At 33.9% G+C, this 23491-nt stretch overlaps 1 protein-coding gene across 4 annotated transcripts in view; it reads right to left on the bottom strand.

Annotated features, from left to right (window-relative positions):
- TSC22D2 (TSC22 domain family member 2) overlaps positions 1–23491 on the bottom strand; it is a 60001-nt gene that overhangs the window by 23543 nt on the left and 12967 nt on the right. Inside the window, exon 2 of one of the 4 annotated variants that reach the window (XM_034996959.1) lies at positions 9052–9210. The exons of 2 other annotated variants lie outside the window; for them this stretch is intronic. In XM_034996959.1, the coding sequence (XP_034852850.1) occupies positions 9168–9210 (43 nt within the window). In that variant the 3' untranslated portion in view covers positions 9052–9167. Of the gene's footprint in view, positions 1–9051; positions 9211–21896; positions 21969–23491 lie in introns of all 4 variants that reach the window. One more of the 4 variants, XM_034996968.1, reaches the window with a different exon arrangement.

Genomic DNA, 23491 nt, shown 5'->3' with positions numbered 1-23491 from the left:
CTACATCACCTCCAAAGCCATTTCCCAAGCCTAATGGCAAAACTGACTTTTCCCAAAGCAGTCCTTGGTATCTTATGGACATGGGTAATGCTAGCATTTTAACTAAACTCAAAACAAATTAATTGGAGAAATAGTTCTTAATCTCATTCCTCATTTTCAGTCAAACTAAACTTGCCCTATCTTCTTCCTGCCTAATATCTAATTGATACATCTAGGTAATCCAAATTTGCCTCTAATTTCCTACATAGCCAAATCTCAGTAACATTTATCTTTCTATGACACTAATTAAAAAAATGGTAATTTCTCATCTGTCTCCTCTGCACAATGCCCAACACTCAATGAACACTGGCTGGAAGAGTACGAAGTTAGATGATGTCCATCAGTGGGAAGATCACTAGATACGGAAATAGCAGATACATGTTGCAGCTTGGCCTCACCTCAGATTTGCTGTTTCCTGAGGCAAATTACTGTCACTGGGCTTTTTCCTTCATCATTTAGTTTCAAAGGCTTTTATGGAACTTAGTGTAAGCCTTGAATGTGGGCTTTTTTGGGGCATGTACGTGTGGTGGGGATGGGGATTGGTGAGAAGGAAAGAGAACACTCGATACGGGTCTTAAAAAAAAAACAAAAAGAATTACCTAAGCAACCAAGGAGTGGGGAGATTATCAGGACATTGCAAAATGCTTGGTCACAGGCATTAAAGCAAGGAAAAATGAAATTGTTTTTACAATTGAAGCGGAGAATCTATGAGAGATGGGGGTGGGGGGTGACAAAAGAAAAGGGACTCACCTATAACAAAGAAAATATCAAGGATGGCTGGAGTTTTTTTTAGCTTGGAGTAATTAGGAGTGGGGAGATGGTTATGTGTCACAGGAAGGCCGCTAGATTTTAGGGGGCAGGGAACGAGTGGAAGAGGAACCTAAGTAAAGGTGAGAAAATGAGAAATTTAAGTTTCACTTGGGACTGTTGAATTCTGAGACATCTGGGATATAGATTCTAGTGGAGAAATATAGAAAGAAGGTTGCTGGAAATAGGTATTTAGAACTCGAGTAATCTCTGGCCTAGAAGTCTAGATTTGAGAGCTGCTGGAATGTGGTCGGTAAAACAAAACTGTGAGAGATGAGCTTGCTTAAGTAGGAAGAAGACAAATGAACACTAACTACTGAAGAGTTAACAAAAGATGGGGGCTCAGGAAGAAACTACCCTTCTTGGGAAAGCTAATTATTTCTTTCATGGAATGGCCTCACATTTGCTTCTTCTATCTCCAGCATTATGTATACTATTTTTTTCAACTTAACAGTTCTTGAAAAAATCCTTTCAATCCCATTTCCACAATGAGGCCTAACCAAATGAATGAATATGACACAATCCCCTTGAATACCAAATGCCAAATACCAGTGCAGAGCAGAGACAATTTTATTCATCTGAAGGTTATCTTTTCACTTATGCCCAATTCCTAAAGGTACAGAGATGTTATTCATAATAGCTTTATTTAAAAAAACATACGTAGTTGCATGGACAAAGTAAAATTGTATCAGGCTAGCCCTTAGGATTATCTGACCAAGACCCAGCTTCTGTTTCTAGGTGATTAACTAGTCTTTGTTACCTTATGTCTCCTCCAATCTGTCCCCAAAATCCAGGGGTAGTAAGGAAGTAAATATAAAGAAGGTTACCAAGGAACTGTTTCAAAAGAGGGATAAACCCAGAAGAATAAAAGTATCACAAGGTTTTTAAAGAGACAGTTGCTTCATTCTGGCTTAGACTAAAGGAACAGTCAAAATGAAGAGAATATCTTATCAGGGAAAAACTCTGTTCTATTTTACTTTTAATAAGTCAGTACATGTTTTGCAATTGGGGTTCTTCGAAAATTTGGATTGGCTTGGGTTTGAGCAAAAAATTGCTCATCTTCAACAAATATAAAGTATTGTTCTATTTTGGCATATAAAATATATACCCAGATGAGTTAAAGTTGTCTAGGTTATCAAGTTTACTACCACTTGCTTAAATCTCTTTTGCTCTCTACTTCATTCTGGGGCAAGACATCTTACCTCTTAAGAGTTGCTTAAGCAAAAGACTAAATTCTAAAAGAATAATAAAGTGGTTTCCCAGGCTTCAGGGGCGCCTCGGTGACTTAGTCGGTTAAGTGTCTGACTCTTGATTTTGGCTCAGGGCATGATCTCAGGGTCCTGAGATTGAGCCTGGAGCCCATGCTGGGCGTGGAACCTGCTTTTCTCTCTCTCCCTCCTCCCCTTCCTTCTAGCTCAAGCTATCTGGAAAATAAAGAAATAAATACATAAAAAGAGCACAGGCTTCAGAATTAGACAAGCTTGTTTTAAATCCCAACTCCACTACTTACTAGTGGGATGATCATAGCAAGCTAACATACTAAAACCAGAGTCCTTGTCTGTAAAATGGGACCACAGTTGTACCTACCCTAAAGGACTGCTGTGATGATTATGAGATTTTTTACAATCGTAAACACTAAAAATAATAATCAGTTCTTTTTATTGTTTGGATCAATTTGGACTGACACTGTGTAAGGCTTGCTATCCCAGTGTTTCTTAGATTGCAAATGAAGCAGTGAGGTACAAATAAAAATCAATTATGATTAGTATTAAGAAACAGTCTTTGTATTTACATCTTACTCAAAGAATGAAATAATCCTAGTTATGCCTTAAATTTACTTGATTACTTTGTACTCAATTAGTCAAATGTTAAGGCAGTCACAAAATATATGCTAATAAAAATTGTTTGACTTGAGATTTAAACTTACATCAATATTTATTAAGCACAGTATTCCTGTGGATTGAACATTAATGACTGTAAAAAGTCTTAATGTACTGAGGGAAATTTTTCCAAAGGCCACTGACATGTTACTGAATTTATTTCAACATAAAAATTTCAAAAAAAGTGTTTAACATCTCCCATGCCTTCCTTTAGTGTTATATGAAATTTCAACAATTAAATATTACTAAAAACAAATCAAGAGTGGGACAAGTACTGCTTTGCTTCTACACTATGTATTATTCTAGTTGAGAATCACTGCTTTAGAATTACTTAAAAGGAGATTCTGGTATAGATAATGCAAAAAATTATAAAGTAGAACTACTATAAAATCTAAAGGGTTATAAAAGATTTTTTCACTCAAGCAGAACTATACTCAAATAGGTATATTTTCAGTTGTAAAGTTTTTAACAGCTAACAACTTTTTCTCATATCATTGTAGATCCAAGTCCTTGAATTCTTCTAGGTAATAACAATACTGTAACATAGATTGGGTAAATGACAGAACTTTACAATCATTTGTAGAGCTCAATTTGTATAAAATTATCTATGATGAATTCCAGACTTACAACATGACCTGAAATTTGTTAATCACCTTAGATTCCGGAGCTAAGACTGTCATCTGAAATGGAATGCTTCACCTACACTCTTTGCTCTCTTCCTTTCTTGATTCTTCCATAAATAATTGTTTTTGTTGTGTCTATTTAATGTTCTTCACCCTTGAGTTGAACCGCAAAGGGAGGAACTGTGTCCATCCAGAGGGTCTACTAATCATAACACTTTGCACAGAACTGATATTAAACATTTAATTGAAGAAAAAGATAGAATAAAATATTATTTAATGTTATCTAATTATATTTTGTAAATTAGCATAAGCTTATGTTATGTTATGTGGGGCTGGCTAATCATGCCAGGAGAAAGAAATTAAGAAATTAACCAGCTTTTTAAATATTAGAAACTAATGAAAAGAGTATCCCTTGAACATAGTAAAAATGGGCAGGCCTCCTGAGAAATTTTTTTTCTCCTTGACAAAGATAGCTTAAACAAAAAGCCAATAAATCTTTTCTTGTGATACTCTTGCATCTGGTTTCTACTCACTGAAGAAGAAAGTGTAGTAGTTTCTATATAACTGGCAACTGAAGTAAGTCAGTAGAAAAACAAAGTTTGAGGAACAGAATAGCTAGAGTTCCATGGACTTTCAGGTTACTTCTGACAAAATTATGCCAGTGAAACTTAGCAGTTTCATATACAGATCATGGGAATGATGAAACTCATAGAAGACCTTGTAGAAAATGAAATGGACTTTAAAAACTCTTATCTTTTGGATAGAAACCTTGACAAAGATCTTTTTACATTAGAATCTTGGATTTAGGGAAAATAATTTTGTGAACCTAGTAGAAAGGCTTAATTGTATAATCATACATCATAAATACCTATCTGTGGGTTCTCTCAATTGCCCAGTATCATTCTCTGTAGACAATTAGAATCGAATCTAAAGAGAAGAAGTGAAAAAAAACCAAAAGCTATCCTGAAGGTGGAAAGAAGAGGCCAAAGGCTTAGTAGTTTAGTCAGGTACACTTCTATCGCCATGCCTTTAAGCATGTCTCATAGACAAGTGAAGTTCTAAGTGAACTAGATCTAGGAATCTGAAGAAATTCAGATGTATAGTACTTTACTCTTTTTACACATTGCTGGATCAGAGCAGTATACAGGAGTCCTGTGAAATCCTTGCATCATCACTAGAATCAATAATTATGAAGTGGAAAAACATCCTTGTGATCTCTAAGATACTAAGCAATATCTCCTTATCCATTTTTGAAAAAGAACTTTAGAACTACATTTATATTAACACTAATGACTTTTGGCCACAAACTGGAACCCATATTCTTGATTATGGCAGCTATGAAAACACCGAACTAGAGAATGTTCTTAGTTCAATGTTGACAGAATATTTTTACATGAACCTAATCTCTTTACTAAATGCTTTCAGTGATGGTAATCATCTGATTTTCTGCTCCACATTTTAGATTCTCTGTGTACATCAAGAATTTATAAAAGGTTTAACAGGAAATGTAAAAAGAAAGAAGACCAGGATGCTAAGATAAACATCACTGGAGGTGTTCATAGGATAGACAACTGAGAAGGTATGTCATCGATGTAGACAAAATGAGACAAATGGTTGGAATAACGACCACTAAATTCCCTTCCAACTCAGATGTATAATTCTAGACTCAGAAGATAAACTCACAGGTGGTATCAAATAAAAAGGCTTTGGCTCTGGAGTCATACCCAGGTTTGAATCCCAATTCTATCACTTTTATAATATAACTTCACACAAATTACTTATCCTCTCCAAAGGATAATAATAGGACCAGACAAGAGTATTCAGTGAGATAATGCATTAGTGTCTGGCACATATTAAACATTTAATATATAAACTATATAATCTGTATTAGGAAGGTATAGTGGTCAAAATCTAAATATCATGAAATACACAGGGAACATTAACTTAGGAGTGACATGATGTGGTTTCTATATTTGATTCTTGCCTCTAACTGTATATGTTAATTTCCAACATTCTTTCCAGTTACTAAATCTTATGATGCCACATTCTGGGGGATTTTACTGTATTTAAACATTTATCAGATGCTGATTATGTGGACACATCACTGAATAAACCATACACTAGAATTTATGAATATACAGTTGAGTTAGAGGTGTGATAAATGCTAAGACAAGGAAAGATTTTAGAGGGTGTTTTGGGGAAATATCATCAAGATCAAGGGTCAGGAAAGAATGTTTAGTAAAGGAAGAGCCACAGGTGGGTGGAGAATCTAAAAGGACAGAAGCCTACACACAAATGTTCTAAGTAAAAGGAACAGCACCTACAGTTAGCCATGTTAGACAACTCAAATAATGAAGACCAGTTAGAAGGTTTTTGCATTTCCACGTAAGAAAGGACTGTGCCCTGAATGGGGATGAAAGAGATGGATAGGCTTAAGAAAAAAACTCACGGAAGTAGACATGGCAGTACCTCGCAATTAACCTGCTATGAGAGATCACAGAAGTTTGAGTGTTAAGGAGAGATGACTAGGTAACAAGTTTGAGCACCTAGAGCATACAGATGGCTTCCTACAGCATACAGATGACACTCAGAACCATCTACATATTCTTAGCATGACGAAGAATGTGAGAAGAGGGTCTCAACAGCATCCTGAGGACACCAGTAATACTTAAAAGAACAAACAGAAAGGAAAGGCCTGCCAGGGGACTGAGAAGAAATGAGAGGTAGAAGGAAAAACTGGAAGGGATGGTATCCTAGGTATCAAAATTATCAGTCCAAAATTTGAAACCTATGACATGTCAGTATCAGCTTTGTACAAATCAGAAAAATATTTGGAACACTAGAAACTATTTAAAAGCTACTTAACTGTGATTGTAATTGTTAATATCCATGCATATGTACTCAAAATCTGGAAGGGAACATAAAAACACTGAGATCGTCACTGGGTTAAAAACTTGGTTTAGGTGTAATTGTTTATTCTATTTCCCAAACATACCAAAGTTTTAATTTTGAAAAGGCAAATATGTTACTATTAAGGAAGCTGGGGTACAAATGTCTTATCTAAAAAAAGATTTTTAAGATAGTATTTTCATGTTCTGATGACCTATCAAGTTGTTGTACACTTGTACACCATGGTCTTAAAGAAATTAAGTTTATGCTTGATAGGCAGACTATTTCAACTAAACTGAAGAGTAAATAAATTCTTACAGTTTTACTTGTTTTTGTTTTAAGCAGTACTACTATTGTGGATTTAACTTTAAGTCCTATTGAGACACAGGAACTTTATTATAAACACATAAAAATAAGAAAAGGTTTTACACAAAGTAGGTACTCAGTTAAAAAAATCCATATATCTAAAATATAAATTCTGTGGCATACACGTTTTAAAAGTAAACATAGAAAAGGTATCTTTATAGAATTATTCACAATTAAGGACAAATGGGAAACTGACACAGCACTCAGTAGGAGGTTTTACATGTGATTCATTCCCCTACCCCAAGAAACATCGGCAGCTCAAAGCAGATTTTTAAACTGCTTCCCCCGAATGTCTGCTATTTATAAATCCTAAATATTAAAGGGTGAGTTCCTTAACGGTTACACTTGGCACAATAGTATTCTAGTAAGTACTATAACTTTTCTAACACATATATATTTGCTTATAATCACAAACATTAAATTTGAATAGAAGGTATTTCCTAATGCAATAAATACTTAATTTTAAATTATAAGCAATTTACCAAATTTATTTTTTTGACAGATGCTTTAAAAGATGGTTTTATAATAAAGAATGGCCCATTGCTACTTAAGTTCAAAGGTAATCAAATTTATGTATTCACATCTTCACGCAATATAAAATTCTCCCTTATCCTTTAAGTTCCCCAGGGGTACTCTAGGCATACCAGCATACAACTGAGAGCCATGGTTGCAGTTAGAAAGCTAGATCTGAATCCTAGCTCCATCACTAAATGGCTATGTGACCTGAGCAAGTTATCTAATCTCTCTAAGCTTTCAATTTCCTTCCCTGTAAACTGAAGGTACTAATATCTATATAATACAGCCGTTGTGAAAATTATAAATAACATGCCCCAAATACATAGCATAGTGCGTGGCACACTAGGTAGCCACTGGGTAGCAGAAATAAAACTACTCTGTGCAGAAATCCAATCAACATTTGAGCACAGAGACTGACAGTATGAAATCCCTAAGCTAAAAGTGGGTAAGCTCTGATTTGTTCCATCAGTTTAACGATCAATTATAATAAATTAGCCTTGGATAAAATTCAGTAAGAGTTACATAATCAGTGTACTCATTAAAAATTTCTTTCCTACGTCATGTAGTTGGGTATATAACAAGGCTTGTCTCTTAGATACATTCATTAGCAATGTTATTCAACTCCTTTTGAAAATCTGACAAATGCTCTGAACCTTTCACCAAAAACTGAACATACATTAAGTTCCATCCAGTATTTCACAGGGTTCATGATCCCCTGAGGTCCACCCATCCACTGACTACTAAAGATGGGTATCTTACACTAAAGAAATTAGAAATTATTTTCCTAATTACCCAAATTATGTGGAATTATTGTGGTAAATGAAAAAATTAAGTTTATAGGATCCAAGACAACTGTTACTAGTTTGTTGTATTTCCTTCCAAACTACTAATGATTGCAATTACTGTTTTATGAAACTTAAGTTTATAGAATATGATCAAAGTCATGGAATACCATATGAGAAACAATTCAGAGTATCATTCAAAAGACAGGATGTATGTGTGTAAGGGAGAGACTGACTACCCCAGAGAGTTAAGGATAAAGTTAGAAATAGATATGGTAGCCTATTTGATAATTTCAAATAATTTTTGATCCACTTACAGGATAGGTACACCGTACTTTAATGAAAATATTAATTCTACAACTGTATGACCTTGGACATATAACTTAACCCAAGTTCCTTTTTCTTCATCTGCAAAATATGATGATTTTCAGATTGAAGATTAAGATCTCATCCCAGTCTAAACTGTATTATTCTGAGTCCTCTACAAAATACAGCTGTGTAAAACAAAGCAAAATAAGAAGCTATATAAAACAAGTTTTAAAATTTTTGTTTTCCATGCAGAATACAATGCTAAAAGGAAATCTTTTATTTTCCAAAAAAAGTATACTATTGACTTCTAGTATATGATTTTCATTTGATACTGGTTCTCAAGATAAGAATTGAGAAAATTTTCCTGGCTTTATTTTTACAGACATCTAGAAGAAAAATAAAATCCCAAAAGCGAATAAGGTAATTTAAACTATATTTTATGAAGAAAATGGATGTAAAGTTTTTTTTTTTTTAAATAAAAGCTTAATGTATTAGTTCTCAAATATCGCCTGTGATAATAACTAGAAAGTATTTGGGGCTCTTAACTACAGTGTAAGCATCTATATTAGATGCCATAGCAATATTTAAATAATGTTTACATAATACAGGATGTCACTTGATTTTTTAAACTGATTATTAAACACCACTGCAAAGATACGGCCTTCAGCCTCATGAAATTTTGAAAGGATTACATACTCCCAAGTATTTAAAATTCCAAGTTTGAACTTATATTTAATACTATACTCTTAGTTATACAATGTGCTCATTCTGTTCATAAATATTCATCTCAATACAATAACATCAGGTATAATACATAAAATCTAATCCATTAAGTCTTACCAATTTATGACCTGATGAGACACTCTTGTGGACAACATTCAGTCCTTAGAAGCTAGAATAACCCTCCAACCATGTGAGGGCATCACAACTTTTAAACTTTCGGCTTTCGATCATTATTATGTCACATTCCTCCTCCGATGCTGAATTCTAAAAAAAATTCTAGCAAAGAGTTTAAGTAAATAAGTGTTTTAATCAAATAGCCTTTAAAAATCTTTTATAGCAAAGTTTTATGTTTTACCATGATTACACAACTGATATTTTGTACTTAAGTATTTTTTTAATGTAAAATAATTTCATATTTAATCTGGATACTTCAAACTGTAAATTTCAACATGGACTTCCAGGCCATCAGGAATACTTGTTAGTAGAGAGTCAAGGAGAAATGGAACCAATTAAAGGTTTAAGATCATGATCCAGAAATTATGATTTAACACCGTAACTTGCTACAGACAGTTTTGTAGTCCTATAGAATGGCACTTGAGTCTATTATCTGGTTCACATCCATATGAATTTCTAGACTTCTAACACAGGTGGATGGATCAGTAATAATCCATACCGATCATTTAAATGCTCAAGACAGCATTCAATTTTTATGCCTAAATCCTAGTCTGTCTCTACCATCCCCCAATTTTAAATTAAACAACATGATGGAAAAAATAAAATTTTATTATGCATTTTATATAACAGACATAACAATGTATCCTGTTCAGAAGTGGTCCTACAGCTCATCTGTGTACAGGCAAAGAACAAAATTAGGGGTAGGAATATATTAAAGAATAATCTTACATTTATTAAATTTTTACAAGAAAGCTTTCAATTGGGCATCTATTTTAATTGTTGAAGGGTAATATTAGTAACATTTTCTGTGCAGTATGAATACTCATTTCTATTTTTAATTGTCAGTAATCCACAGAAAAGGCAACCCACATATTTATGTGCATATTTTTGCCTAAATTAACCCCCTAAATAAAACGGCATAATGGGGCAAGGTTAGGGGGTGGGGGAAGGAAGCCATCACTGAGGAAGATCAATATATGCAAAGCTATAGAAAACTCAAAGACAGCATTGTAAGGAAACTCTGCAGCCATCTCCAGAAATATCTGACCCAAATATAGGGGTTGGAGTTCTGCTGTTACAGATTTTAAATTTTAATGGAATTTTTCTATTACACATGGTCTTTAAAGTCTCCCACACAATCTGAAGATCAGGATTTTTTCCAATTTACAAATATAATCTTTCCAAATGTAATCTCACAACACATTTGACTTCAATAAAATCATACAACTTTACTATCTTTTGTTAAAGCATCGCCTTATAATGTAATCACCTGGTGAAGGCAAAAACCCATATTGAAGAGGAAAAATATAGTAGTTTAAAGTTGTGGTCATTTCATCAACATATTACCAAAACATTTTTATAGCAAGTTCTTATGTAACTCTTGTCTCCTATCAACCAAAATACTACCATAATTAAAAAAAAAATTATTTGGATTATTTACTCTCTCATGGGACAAGTCCCGTGAGAAGATATAATACCCAGCCAAAAGTAGCAAAGTATATACTTCCTGAAATACATGTATCTGAAATGCTGGTAATTTGGCTTGTCTGTGAAGGCTTTGATGGACTGGCCATTTGAAGGGCAGACTACCTGACCCTCCGTTAAAGGGCCTGTCAACAATAAGCAATGTTATGACAAATGCCTGGAAAGCCTCTGGAATACAGAATTAAAACCAGTCATATAAAGCAAATTTAGTTATTTTTCTATGACGTTTATAGAGAAAAATTTTAAAGGTTGTGTGCATTATACAACTACATGGTAAATTAAAGACTTAAGAGCTGTATTACATTTAAAAATACAAAACTTCCATTATCAGATTTTTCTCCATCATGCATTTTCAAAATTAGTTGCTACCAAGTACAGGGGTTACCTTTGAAGGGTTTCAATGACTAAATTCCAACATGTAGGAAATCCTTATTAAAAATTTGAAATAAAATTGGGTAACTGAAGTGTTTGTAGATGAACACAGTTAGGATTAATTAAATATTCTTAAAAATTTAATTTAAAATTAGAATTATCCTCAAAATGAGTATTTAGAAACTTATTCTAATAGCAATCATGAATCTCCAATCTCTGGCAAGACTGCTATCAAAAACAAATCCTGAACATTTCCCATATTTATCATTTCATTCTTTTTTAATTTGTGAGGAAGAAAAATCCCACTTAACTGAGAGTGAGCTACGTATGGTATAGTCTAGCAAAAACTAGGCTTAAGTTTACCATTATTTAGCTAATTTTATGGCAAATTTATACTGATAGAACAAAGAGAGCACAGGGGCAAGAAGGTGGATGATCTGCAATTTCCAAGTCATCTGAAAACTGATACGGGAAATCAAACAAACCTACAAGAGTTCCAAGGAACTTGCTATTTGAATAAATGTGCTTAGCTTTGTTTGATAAAAAATTTCACTTTCAAGTGTAAACCACCTTCTTCAAAAAGTTCACTAATTTTGAGAAATCCTAGACATGATAAATCAACACTTGCTTCCCTAAACATCAGAAATGCTTATTTTTTAAATGGAGAAAAAGGGGAAATGGGGCCACCCTGTATGCTCCCAATAAATTATGTATAGTCTTTCCATAGATTACGTATTGGGGAAATGAGGCTAGGAATATATCAAAGATAAACTTATGAAAAAAAATTAGTCCAAACATATCTAATAGAGTAAGAACACTGCAAAGACAGTGTGTTCTAAGAAATTCATATATAAAAAGACATACACAATTATAGGAAACCTCATGTATCTGTGGATGAGCCAAGATATAATTTGATTAGCTATGTTAAAAACTAAGTATGAGAAATATAAGAAAAGGTGTTTAGCATGCTATGCATCACATCAAATGTAACTATTAGTGGAAGAAATCCAAAATATATGGCTTAAAATATTTCATTCATACAGCTTTGGAAATTACCCCTAACAAGGTAGGTTATTGGTGTTTTAATAGGTCATGTTCGTTCACAAATGACTTATAATCCTCATTCTTTCAAAAGGAGTAGAAACAGCATATAGAGGATTAAGAGGATTAAAAGAAATAGAAATGGGGGTTGGAACAGAAGATAAAAATGGAAAAAACAGAGTAGGTGGAAGCCAGTTATATATTATTCAACTACATATGTGATAAGGAATGACAGGCTTTGTTAATAGAAAGCTGGATATCTGACTGGGAGCTTTTACTAATAACAGCTAACATTAGGAAATATTACCTACTCTTAAAATTTAAGATAGCATCACATATTATGCTTTTAAGAGCTATTATCACCTTTCTTGAAACAAAGTATGTATGACCATTCCAGACCTACATTTAGCAACATTTTCTGAACTAAGTTAGCAGTATCTAAAATAGAAACAGATGCCGCAAATAAACTTTCTGAGGATCAATAGTTAACAGTCACCGTGAACAGAAGGAGTGGGGATTAGTCACACAATACAACTCTTTTCTCTCCTTATTACCCTTCAAACAGTGTGTAGACCTAGGGAAAGAATAGCTTCTTTATCTTGACATGATTTTTGGCTTCCAAGACACAAGTTACATATCCCACTATTTCTGGGCCAAATACCACAATTAAAAACTGGAAAAAAAAAATACAATGAGCACCTTCTGAACCTTTTAGTATTTACAGCCAACATCTTCAAACTTCGAAAACAACCAGGAAACAAAATGGAACAAAAATGCTATTTCTTAAAGATACATATCAATGAATATATATTCTAAATTACTAACACCTGTTTAAATTTATTTCTGTCAAATATGAAAAATGTTTTAGAAGTAGTCAACTGAAACCTAAACAAAGAAGCTAATTTTGGGTAAGCTAATGCATTTGAATACTTTATATCATGATCACAAAAATCTAATATATATCTTGATTTGGTGATTTAGAATATTAGTACAAGTGCGCACATGTACAAATAGAGAATGCCAAATAGAATATAGTCAGTCATTTCTCTCATCTATGTACCAACCCAAATTAATTAAACAAAAATATAAAATAATTCCACTTAATATTTTTCTTCCCATAAGACTGCCAAACTATCTGCAGGTTTAAATACACTGAAAGAAGTGTGAGTTTAAATTTTTTAATTGTTGAAGACTAGAAGGAAAATAAAACAGATGTTATGTTTGTTCTGGTTCAACAACTTCAGGCTATATATTTAAATATCCTTCTCATCTGAACAAGTTCAGTAGAGTTTTCTTTTTAAAAAGCTTTTCTACAGGGCGCCTGGGTGGCTCAGTTGGTTAAGCGACTGCCTTCGGCTCAGGTCATGATCCTGGAGTCCCGGGATCGAGTCCTGCATCGGTCTCCCTGCTCGGCAGGGAGTCTGCTTCTCCCTCTGACCCTCCTCCTTCTCATGCTCTCTGTCTCTCTCTCTGTCTCAAATAAATAAATAAATAAAATCTTTAAAAAAAAAAAAAAAAAAGCTTTTCTACAGAGTTATAGATTCTGCAGAAAAAAATAAATTGGATTTAGCAAATTAGTTTACACACTAATTCACACATACAAGTTTCTGTTCTAGTCAAAGGTTTGGTTTACTTAAAACTATTCTGGTGAAAAGTAAAAATAAATTAACAACAACAACAAGACCTTACCAATTATTTTCACCTATTTCAACTGTTCCTTTCAAATTTCACCCTGAAAATAATTACCATGACTTTTCAGAGTAGGGCTGTGATGACTTATGTTAAATGACTAACCAAAGAAGGTGGTAAACACATGAGCAGAAGCATATAATAATGGATCAGTTCTGAAGTCTGGTTATATGATGAAAATAATGTCAGCATGTCAGGTGTTCCATTTCAGCTAGCCATAGCAAAGCTAAGAGAAGAGAAGAAATGCTCAGGATCCACTGAAACACCACATCAAACAATGAGATGCAGATCTACGGTTAAAACTCTGGCAGTAGACAATCAACCTTAGAGAACTATCAGAATAAAACTAGGAGGATACAACAGAATATAAAGGATAACAATTACATAATTTGTAAACCCAAGAGGTGACTAAAAAGGTCTTCAAATTACACTACTTTTTCCAATTCCAGATAATTAGAATCCCAACTTAATACATATATATAAAAATCACGATACAGACAAAAATTGGTACATGAATACACTTCAATTTCTGTTCTGAGACACACGCACATTAATATCCACCTGGTCTCCCTCTCTTGCCATCACCACCCCCCCCCCAAAACTCTGAGAAATAAAAGACATCCTCTTGTAACATTTTTCCAGTCTCAGTAGTTGTTTCAGCTGAATTTTAGGCATCTGGCCTATCTCCCCTCCCCACCCCTTATAATAAAGCCTTTAAGTCTACTCTAATTTAAACTTTCAACAGTCCTACAGAAGACTAATACGAGAAAAGTATTTATTTATGTAAGACAGAAGGGAAAAAGACAGGTGTTTGATAATTAAATGTAATCTGTGATCTTGTATTGGCTCTTGGATCAGGTAAAAAATGGTCATGAAAGACATTATTGGGACAACTGCAAAATCTGAATATGAACTGTATATTACATATAAACAGTGTATCAAACCTGAATTTGCTAATTAAACTGCTGTTACATAACAGAATCTGCTTAGGCAACATATGCTAGAAGTATTTTTGGGTCAAATGGACAGAATATCTGCAACTTTCTCTTAAATGGTTCCTAAATAGTATGTTAGGATAATAAAGCAAGTATGACAAAATGTTAATGTTCAATCTCAGTAAGATTCTTGGTGCTTTTTATTATTCTTGTAATTTTTCTGTAAATTTTAAATTGTTTCAAAGTAGAGATTCAAACATTTTCCCTTCTTTTTGGTTAGTAAATAATATTCTCAGAATCTTCTAGTCTCTAAGATCACTTATCCTCTTCAGAGCTTCTCCTGTTCTCTAGAAGTGGGTAGTGTTTCCCAAGGGCCTGGCTTGACCCTCTTACCCTATTCTGCTGACTCTTGGCAACCTCAGCCTTTCCTAAAGCTCAAACCCTAAAATAATAATAATGAAACAAATAAATGGTCTTCAATCTCTTCTAGCCTTAGCTTCTCTAACAAGCTGTGTGTCTGCAGCTCCAGTTGTACCTTGAGTATTTCTACCTTGACTTTCCACCAGCTCACTCATCCAAAAGTAGCTAAAACCAGAATCTCATTATTGTTTTCACTTTCCCAAACCAATTCTTTCACTAATACTTCCTAATGGTACCACCATTCCCTCAATTAGGTTTGAGACTTTGGAGTCAAATTTGACTGCTTCCCTATCATACCCCTTGAGTTATAACATCGTGTAATTCCTGCCTTCTGATAACTATTCTTTCCTTATCTCCATTGCCTCATTCAGGCCTTCATTACCTTTCTATTATCTCTGGTCTCTGTCCAATCCAATATCTCTTCTCTGTTGTCTTCAAATGATTTGTGCACCAAATTTAACCATCCTTTACCACAGATGCTCTGTACTTCCATAGTGGCTCACTGTATTCCTCAAACTGGAATTCTCCCTTTCCCTCAGGTCTTTAACTCTGACCAAATTCTACCCACCTTTCAGGTTCCCACTCAAAAAGTCACTTTCTAAAGAAGCTTTGACCAATACCTCCAGCTGTACTTGAGAGACATAAAATGTTTGAATTTTAAATGACAGTTATCACTTTCAGTCATGTGATGATGTTCTTACCTTTTTCCATATCAAGACCCAGTTCACTGGTTTCCCTACTGTGACCACCACTTAATTGCCTCTGATATGGCATTCTTTCCTAAGAGTTTGCTGGTCTTCCATTCCTTAAGCAAATATATAGCTCTTTGAGGTTTTCTTTTAAGTAGACTCCATGCCCAACATTAACTCACAACCCTGAGATCAAGAACTGAGCTGAGACTGAGTCAGACACTTAACCTACTAAGCCACCCAAGCACCCCTCTTGCAGGTTTTCTGATAATCATGGCCAATAATCACAAAACAGAAGGAACTCAATTCCAATGCTTTCCTTACCTCTTCTTTCCCATTTAGAACCGGAGGGAATAAAACTCTACAGAATAGGGATTTTAAAAGCAATTAGCTTTACACCTCATTCAAGGTCAACATTCTTGACAGAGTCAGGAAGAGAGTTATTAATTGTATTAATATGTAGTGATGGAAAGACAATTTTGCAGGGATGCATCTACTTGCAGAAAGTAAGCTCAAACCTCTCTTCAAACACCCCCCTGGCTATCTAGGTAGAGTATAAAGAAAGTAGTTTCTAGTTACCTTTGTATTTAGAGTAACTATCCTATAGAAATGGACTACAATAGGTCTGTAACCATTTTTTCCTGTTTTTTTCCAGTTATAAAAAGATTGCCTAAAATTACATTAGCTTTTGTGACAGGCCTGTCACCTGCTAATCAATATCAGAAAACGCAGGCAACTAATACATCTAGGTATTTTTTACTCTACCTTTTTAACCGAGAAATTTCAACTTTCCTGAATTAACATACAAATTCTGTCAATTTCTCAATTTCTTCACATGCTTCAGACTGTTAAATTTATAAATGCTATCATCCAATAATAGCTAAAACTTCCTGTTTTAATGTCTGAACATTTTATAAGCATGTCCTTAAGGTTTTTATATAAATCTGAGATCCAGTCCTAAAAGGTGACAGGTCACTAAAACTTTGTCCTCTAATTTCATGTCTTTGATTATCTTCTATTGGGTATCTGTAACTGAAGTCAGTCAAAATGTAATCACATAATAAATTATGTAAGTACTAAGTACAAATTATTAGAGAATATATTTGGGGTGCTTACAAAATAGTTCAGGTTCATATCCTCAAGGTACTCCTAATAAGTAGAGAACATCTCCTAATAAGGAGAGAATATTTGACTAGTAACAGTCTCCAACAAGTAACTCACTATGGTGATTCTACAAAATTATGTACTGTTGACCCTTCAACAACATGGGTTTGAACTGCATGGGTACAGATAAAGATTTTATTTATCTATGTTTATTGATGTACAGTTGACAAGTTATTTAGTTTCATGTGTACAACAAAGTCAACATAGTGATTAACATACATGAATTTTTTACAGTACTATAAATGTATTTTCTGTGATTTTCATAACATTTTATTTTCTCTAGCTTAATTTGTAAGAAAACAATATATAATACATATAACATATAAACTATGTGTTAACTGATATCAGTAAAGCTTCCAGTCAACAGTAGGCTATAGGCAGTTAAGTTTTTGGGGAGTCAAAAGTTGTACTTGGATTTTCAACTTCGCGCAGGGGCGGGGGCCAGTGCCCTCAACCCCCGCATTGTTCGAGTCAACTGTAGTTCAGATCTACAACTGTGCGGAGTCATATAGATGAATCTCAAACATTGGGTGAAAGAAGACAGACACAAAATAAGGAGCTTAAAATATTTTGTGTCTTGATCTGGGTCCTGGTTACACAGGTGTGTTCAGTTTAAGCTGTACATTTACAAATGGTGTACCTTTCTGATACAAATTATACTTAAAAAAATGTCTTATCACTGAGCATTCAAAAACTAGATTAGCCAAGTTCTGCAACCTGAGTTTTACCATCTGGGTTAGCAAGTACTGGTGGGTGTTAATGATGTACCCAAGCTTCTTGGAGGATGAATAAAACAAAACAAATTATCTCATATAAGCAGCTTATTTCTGATTTACTCCTAACTTCAAAAATGAAATCTCATAGGATCAATGATAGGAAATACTGAATACCTGTCTTCTAACACAAAATACTTGATTTAAACAAGAACTTTTTAAAATCCAATAATTTTTAAACTAGATATAAATAAATATAAGTGAATAATCACTATAAAAGACAAAACAAGGGGCGCCTGGGTGGCTCAGTCATTAAGCATCTGCCTTCGGCTCAGGTCATGATCCCAGCGTCCTGGGATCGAGCCCCACATCAGGCTCCCTGCTTTGCGGGAAGCCTGCTTCTCCCTCTCCCCAGCTTGTGTTCCCTCTCTCGCTATGTCTCTGTCAAGTAAATAAAATGTTTAAAAAAAAAAAAAAAGACAAAACAATTTAAGTGAAATCAGGTATCTAATAAAAAGACCATCAACTTGGACATTCATTTTAATAACCCAGGTGCACTACTACTTTCCTTATTCATTTCTCTTTAAATACTGGTGCTATCATAAGGAAGGACAAGCCAACTCATGCGGATAGTGTACCTAGCCAACTGTACTCTCATTTGTTAACTACATTTATGCATTTTCTTCATTAAGGCAGAAATAGTGCATGTATAGTTCATCAATGAAGTTTACATCCTGACAAGCTACCTGATTTCTTCCTTTAGTCTACCTGAGCAAAAGTTTCTTCCTCCCTAGTGCTCCTTTACCTTACTGACCTAATATATACTAGAAGGTAAATTTGTTTGCTATAAATTCTTACCCTCAGCTTTTTTGCAGACAAAGGACTCCCAACAAGAGCCTGTTCCCCAGTTATCAGTAAAATAAGTTTCTAAACTAATTTTGTCAATGTAACAAAGCAATGCCAAAAATTAAGTTCAGAACTGTTCTTTAAAAAAGTAGAAAGTCAAAGTTTAAAGTTACTATTCGGAAATGCCAATAGGCTAGAATATCACTAAGTATCACTATCACTATAGTAAGATAATCTCCAGAAAGCTAATTACTGAAACTACATTATTCATTTTAATAAAGAGTGAATGCAAATATTCTGCACTTCCTAAGAAAGGGCTGTATTATTTTTGAGCTGTCAGTATCAATTGTCCTTGTATTTGGCAATGGTTTCAGCTTGATTCCCTTAGTACTCTGCAAATGACAAATGGGGAAGAAGTCTGTAGATATTTGCCAACTGAGGTCATACAGTTAGAACTAATAAAGCTAGCCTACTGCTCTTATCAATTGAAACAATTTTTTTTTTTTAAGTTTTATTTAAGTAATCTCTACACCCAACATGGGGCTTAAACTCATGACCCCGAGATCAAGAGCCACATGCTCCACCAACTGAGCTAGCCAGGCACCCCTCAATTAAAAATTTAATAAGCTAATTGCAAAGTTAAAAGGAAGCCACTAGCACTGGGTTGGACCTGTCACTTTGGTACCAAAGGGCCAAAGGCTTGACAATAGCTTAAACTTTAATGCAATAACTGAATAAAGCATTGGCTATCAATGGAAAGAGAGAATTTCTAAATACAGGCAGAGGCAAATAGGTGAAAAGCTTCTCAATTTGCTAATTCTAATTTAAATAGAGAAGGAAACAAAGGGGCCATTAGGGAACTCTGAGTCAATGTAGGAAAGGTATATTAATTACTTATATTTTGATTAAAAGATACTCCGCTAAAAGAATCCTGGGGAAAAAAAAAAAAAAAGATTCCAGTCTTTCAAGTAAGGCAAAATCAAGGATCTTCAGCTATTTAGGGCAGGTTTAATGAAAACTGGACAGGGCTTAAAAGCTGTCTCTACTGAAAATGAATTCCAAGATTTCAAAACAAGAGCATGAACTATGGTATCTGTCAATACTAAAAAGCAATTTTATACCTCAAACTAAGTAGATAATGTAAGGGATTTACATCTCCTTAAACTCCTGAATGGTTCTGCTTAATAGAACCATCCCTGCAAAATACTTATTTGCCAAATTAGTAAAATTGTTTTAAAAATCTGTAATTTATAACAAAAAAATGAACAAGGCAATTTGGTGAAATCTAACATAAACATGGTCAGGAGAAGTTATATTTAATATCTTTTAAAGCTTAACACACATAAATCTTCAACCCTGTCTGCAATGAAAAAGAATGTATAATCCCATAATACTTTATTTGCTAATACACCTACTAAAAAGTCTGTAGATATTTGCCAACTGAGGTCATACAGTTAGAACTAATAAAGCTAGCCTACTGCTCTTATCAACTGAAACAATTTTTTTTAAGTTTTATTTAAGTAATCTCTACACCCAACATGGGGCTTAAACTCATGACCCCGAGATCAAGAGCCACATTGCTCCACCAACTGAGCTAGGCAGGCACCCCTCAATTAAAAATTTAATAAGCTAATTGCAAAGTTAAAAGGAAGCCACTAGCACTGGGTTGGACCTGTCACTTTGGTACCAAAGGGCCAACTTACAGTGAAGAATGGCTGACCTAGAATATAAATTCTGATTATAGATTGGCATTCACATACTATTAACACGCTATTAACTTCTTTGACTCTGGACGACAGGCTTCAAGGAGAAGAGCAAATACTTTCAACCCATGAGAAACTACAGATACAGCAACTTGCCTCATTTCTGATACCTTAAATATTTCTGTATCTAAAAAGGAAAACAGATAAATATTTAGCTGTAACAACAAATAATGAGTAGGCAACTTCTACGGTTGTTTTATAATGAAACAAAAGAAAACTTTTAATATTAAGTCAAAATTATAAAAAATAAAGCTCACACCTTTTCTACATTGTTCTGATGAAAATAATAGCTCTCGTTTATATTGATATCATGGTAGCTTACAATATTTAGCTATTTGAAATAAATTACCATACAACTAAAACTATTCTTGTTACATTTCTAAACAGAATGTTATTTTTCCTTTTTCTAATGGAAGTATAAAGTACAACCGAAAGTACTCACCACTCACCCTGGCTACATCGGATAAGCCATATGAATGACTGAGCATTCATGCTTGTTTCATGTCACAATTTACATTTATGTCTTAATTTACATTGATACAGCCGTACAATTTCAAAATTGAAATTATAATCACTGTCCTATAAATTTTAGAACTTCTTGTTCTACAAGAAACTATTTTAAAACATTTTCAGTTAAGGAACATATCACTGAAAAGATACTTTGTTAGAAAATCTCTTTAAGTGACACACAAACAAATCAACCCTAAGAATTAAAAGACTGTTACCATTTGTAGGTAATGTAAACCATGTCTTAACATGACATGTACATGCACTTAGCAATACTCTTTTCTAATGAAAGAGATGGAGTAAAGTCCATGAGTAGTATCCAAACTATGCCAGAGGACACAAATACGTTGCCAGGCAGAGTTAAAAGAATCTAACAAAGCTTTGTGTGAATTTTTAAACAGCATTTGAGCTTGTTCTAGTCATTAAACACAGAATGATGGAGCGCTAATAAATATTCACCAAAATAACTGAACAGAGCATATACTACTTAAAATGTGTGTTAAGCAGAAAGATAAACCAAATTATCTTTTGCTATAAATGAACTCTTAAGACTTCGTTCTATATTTTAAAAAGTTAAAAACAAAATTTATGTAACATTTCTATGAGAAAAACTGTTTTAGGAGTTTACAAAACAATAATGCAGGCAGGTCTAGGGAATCTAACAAACAAGCTTGATGTTAAAGTTTCTCAACAATATAAAACAATGACTACTACACTTTGATACCTTGGTCTTGTCCCTTTTCCAATTTCTTAGTATGAAGTAACATTTTGCTTTGAGTTACTAAGGCGTTCACAGAGAAATCGTATAAAATAGGACAAAAGTAAACTAACTGTTTTTTATTTTACAGAATAATTTTTACATTAAAATATACAAGGGTAAGTGGATATTTCATATAATAAAATTCAAGAGAAATATATAAGTCCTTCAAAAAAGTAAATATACTTAAAAGTGAAGTAAAAAATAAAGTATGTTTATATTCTATTTAAAATACAGATTGCTCTTTTGGTTTATTTTGCTGCTTTGTCCCATGCTAGATACCACATGATTTCCCCCCCCTAAAATGACATAAAAAGTTTAGGTTTAATGATAAGAAACCAGTACAGTGCAAAGCAATTCATGCATACACTTTCGCATGTATGCATTCCATATGTAAGTATTCATACCTATCCCAGAGGTTCTTTGATTCCTGAAACGTGTTCAAATGGAACGCTTGGTAGAAAGCAGTTGAAGGATTCCTGTGAGATCCAAGAATCAAATGGAAATGAGGTTGAGGAAGTACAGTAAAATCACTACTTTTCAAAAAAAGATGGAAGATTTTAGATTTTTAATATAGTGTAATGGCTTTAGTAAAAAGGAAAACAACACTACATAAGCTTGCTTAAAAACATTTTGAAAGAAATTAAAAAACTGGATGAAATCCAGCAGACTTGACAACAATTCAGGATCACAGTTCTAAAAGAAAGGGATAATACAGATAAAATAGCATCCAATTATGTGTGTGCGCATAAGTTTAGACATATATGTGACCAGTTCATAGCCTAATCAACACTACTCTATATCAGATGCCTTTGTAAGTCTCTAAACATTTAGCAGTTTAGCAAAGCTGTTCCCAGGTACAGTACTCATGTAAAATAAATTAAGCTACACCTTCATAATATAAAAATTCTTCACAGGATCTATTTGACAGAGTTTGATGATGAACAATTGAGTCCTTTTCTGGGTTGGACTTGACATGGTTTCTACTTTCATAATCCATTTATTTATGTGTGGTTTCTCTGGATTAGGGCAAAACATGGTGCAGCAATTATATGGCAGCTTTCTGATTTCTTGCATTAGTATAGTGCCCCTTTAAGGGGTAAGAGCTCCCACACCTTAATTACCATCTATTTCTACCATTCCCTGGACACACATTCCCTAGGGCTATAACCACAGAATCTTAACTGATGGGCTCATCCTGGCGAGCTCCCAGCATGCACTATTCACCTCACATCTCTGGAGTGGTTTCTTAGGGGACTACTTAAACTTATGACAACTCTGCTAATAGCTCCCCCGAATATTCCTGTAGTTTCCCCAACCCCAACCTGTACATTAGGGAGTTAACAAAAACTTGTCGTATCACCTCTAAAATTCTTGACCCACGCTGTAGCAGAGTAACAGCAAGCTATATACATATTACATACCAGGCACTATTCTGAGTGTTTTACATTTATTAACGCAATTCTACAACAACCCTAAGAGGTAGGTGTTATTATTATTATTCCTATCTCACCAATAAGGAAATGGGTCAGAGAGAAGTAATTTGCCTGATGTCACAGAGCTAGTAGGTAACAATCTGGTCCTAGAGTTTATGCTTTTAAACTACTATGCTAAACATATAGTGGAGTTCAATTTTAACCTCTCTAGGTCTCTGTATCAGTTAAATGGTGATATTATGATCTAGCCTTGCAGAGTGGTTAAGGAACTGAGACTATATATAAAGCTCTTTATATATATATAGTCTATGGTCAATAAATAATAGCTATTATTTTATCACCAAAATGAAGTTCAAATACAACATGGCAATTCTGAGACCCTCACAAGCACCTTAAGAGTCCCTACCATATTATTAGTACAATAAGAAAACTATTTCCAAATTCTACTGGAATAGCAATCAAATATCAATGATCAACAAGCAAAACAAATACTCAACAGAATTCCATGATCTCAAAATTCAGATTAAGACTCATTGTCTTAACCTACTGAATTTTTTAAAAATACA

Source organism: Mirounga leonina, unplaced genomic scaffold (assembly GCF_011800145.1).
Source record: "Mirounga leonina isolate KUSES-001 unplaced genomic scaffold, KU_Mleo_1.0 Mir_115, whole genome shotgun sequence".
Lineage (NCBI taxonomy): Eukaryota > Metazoa > Chordata > Mammalia > Carnivora > Phocidae > Mirounga > Mirounga leonina.
This window is presented reverse-complemented; position numbering and strand designations above follow the sequence as displayed.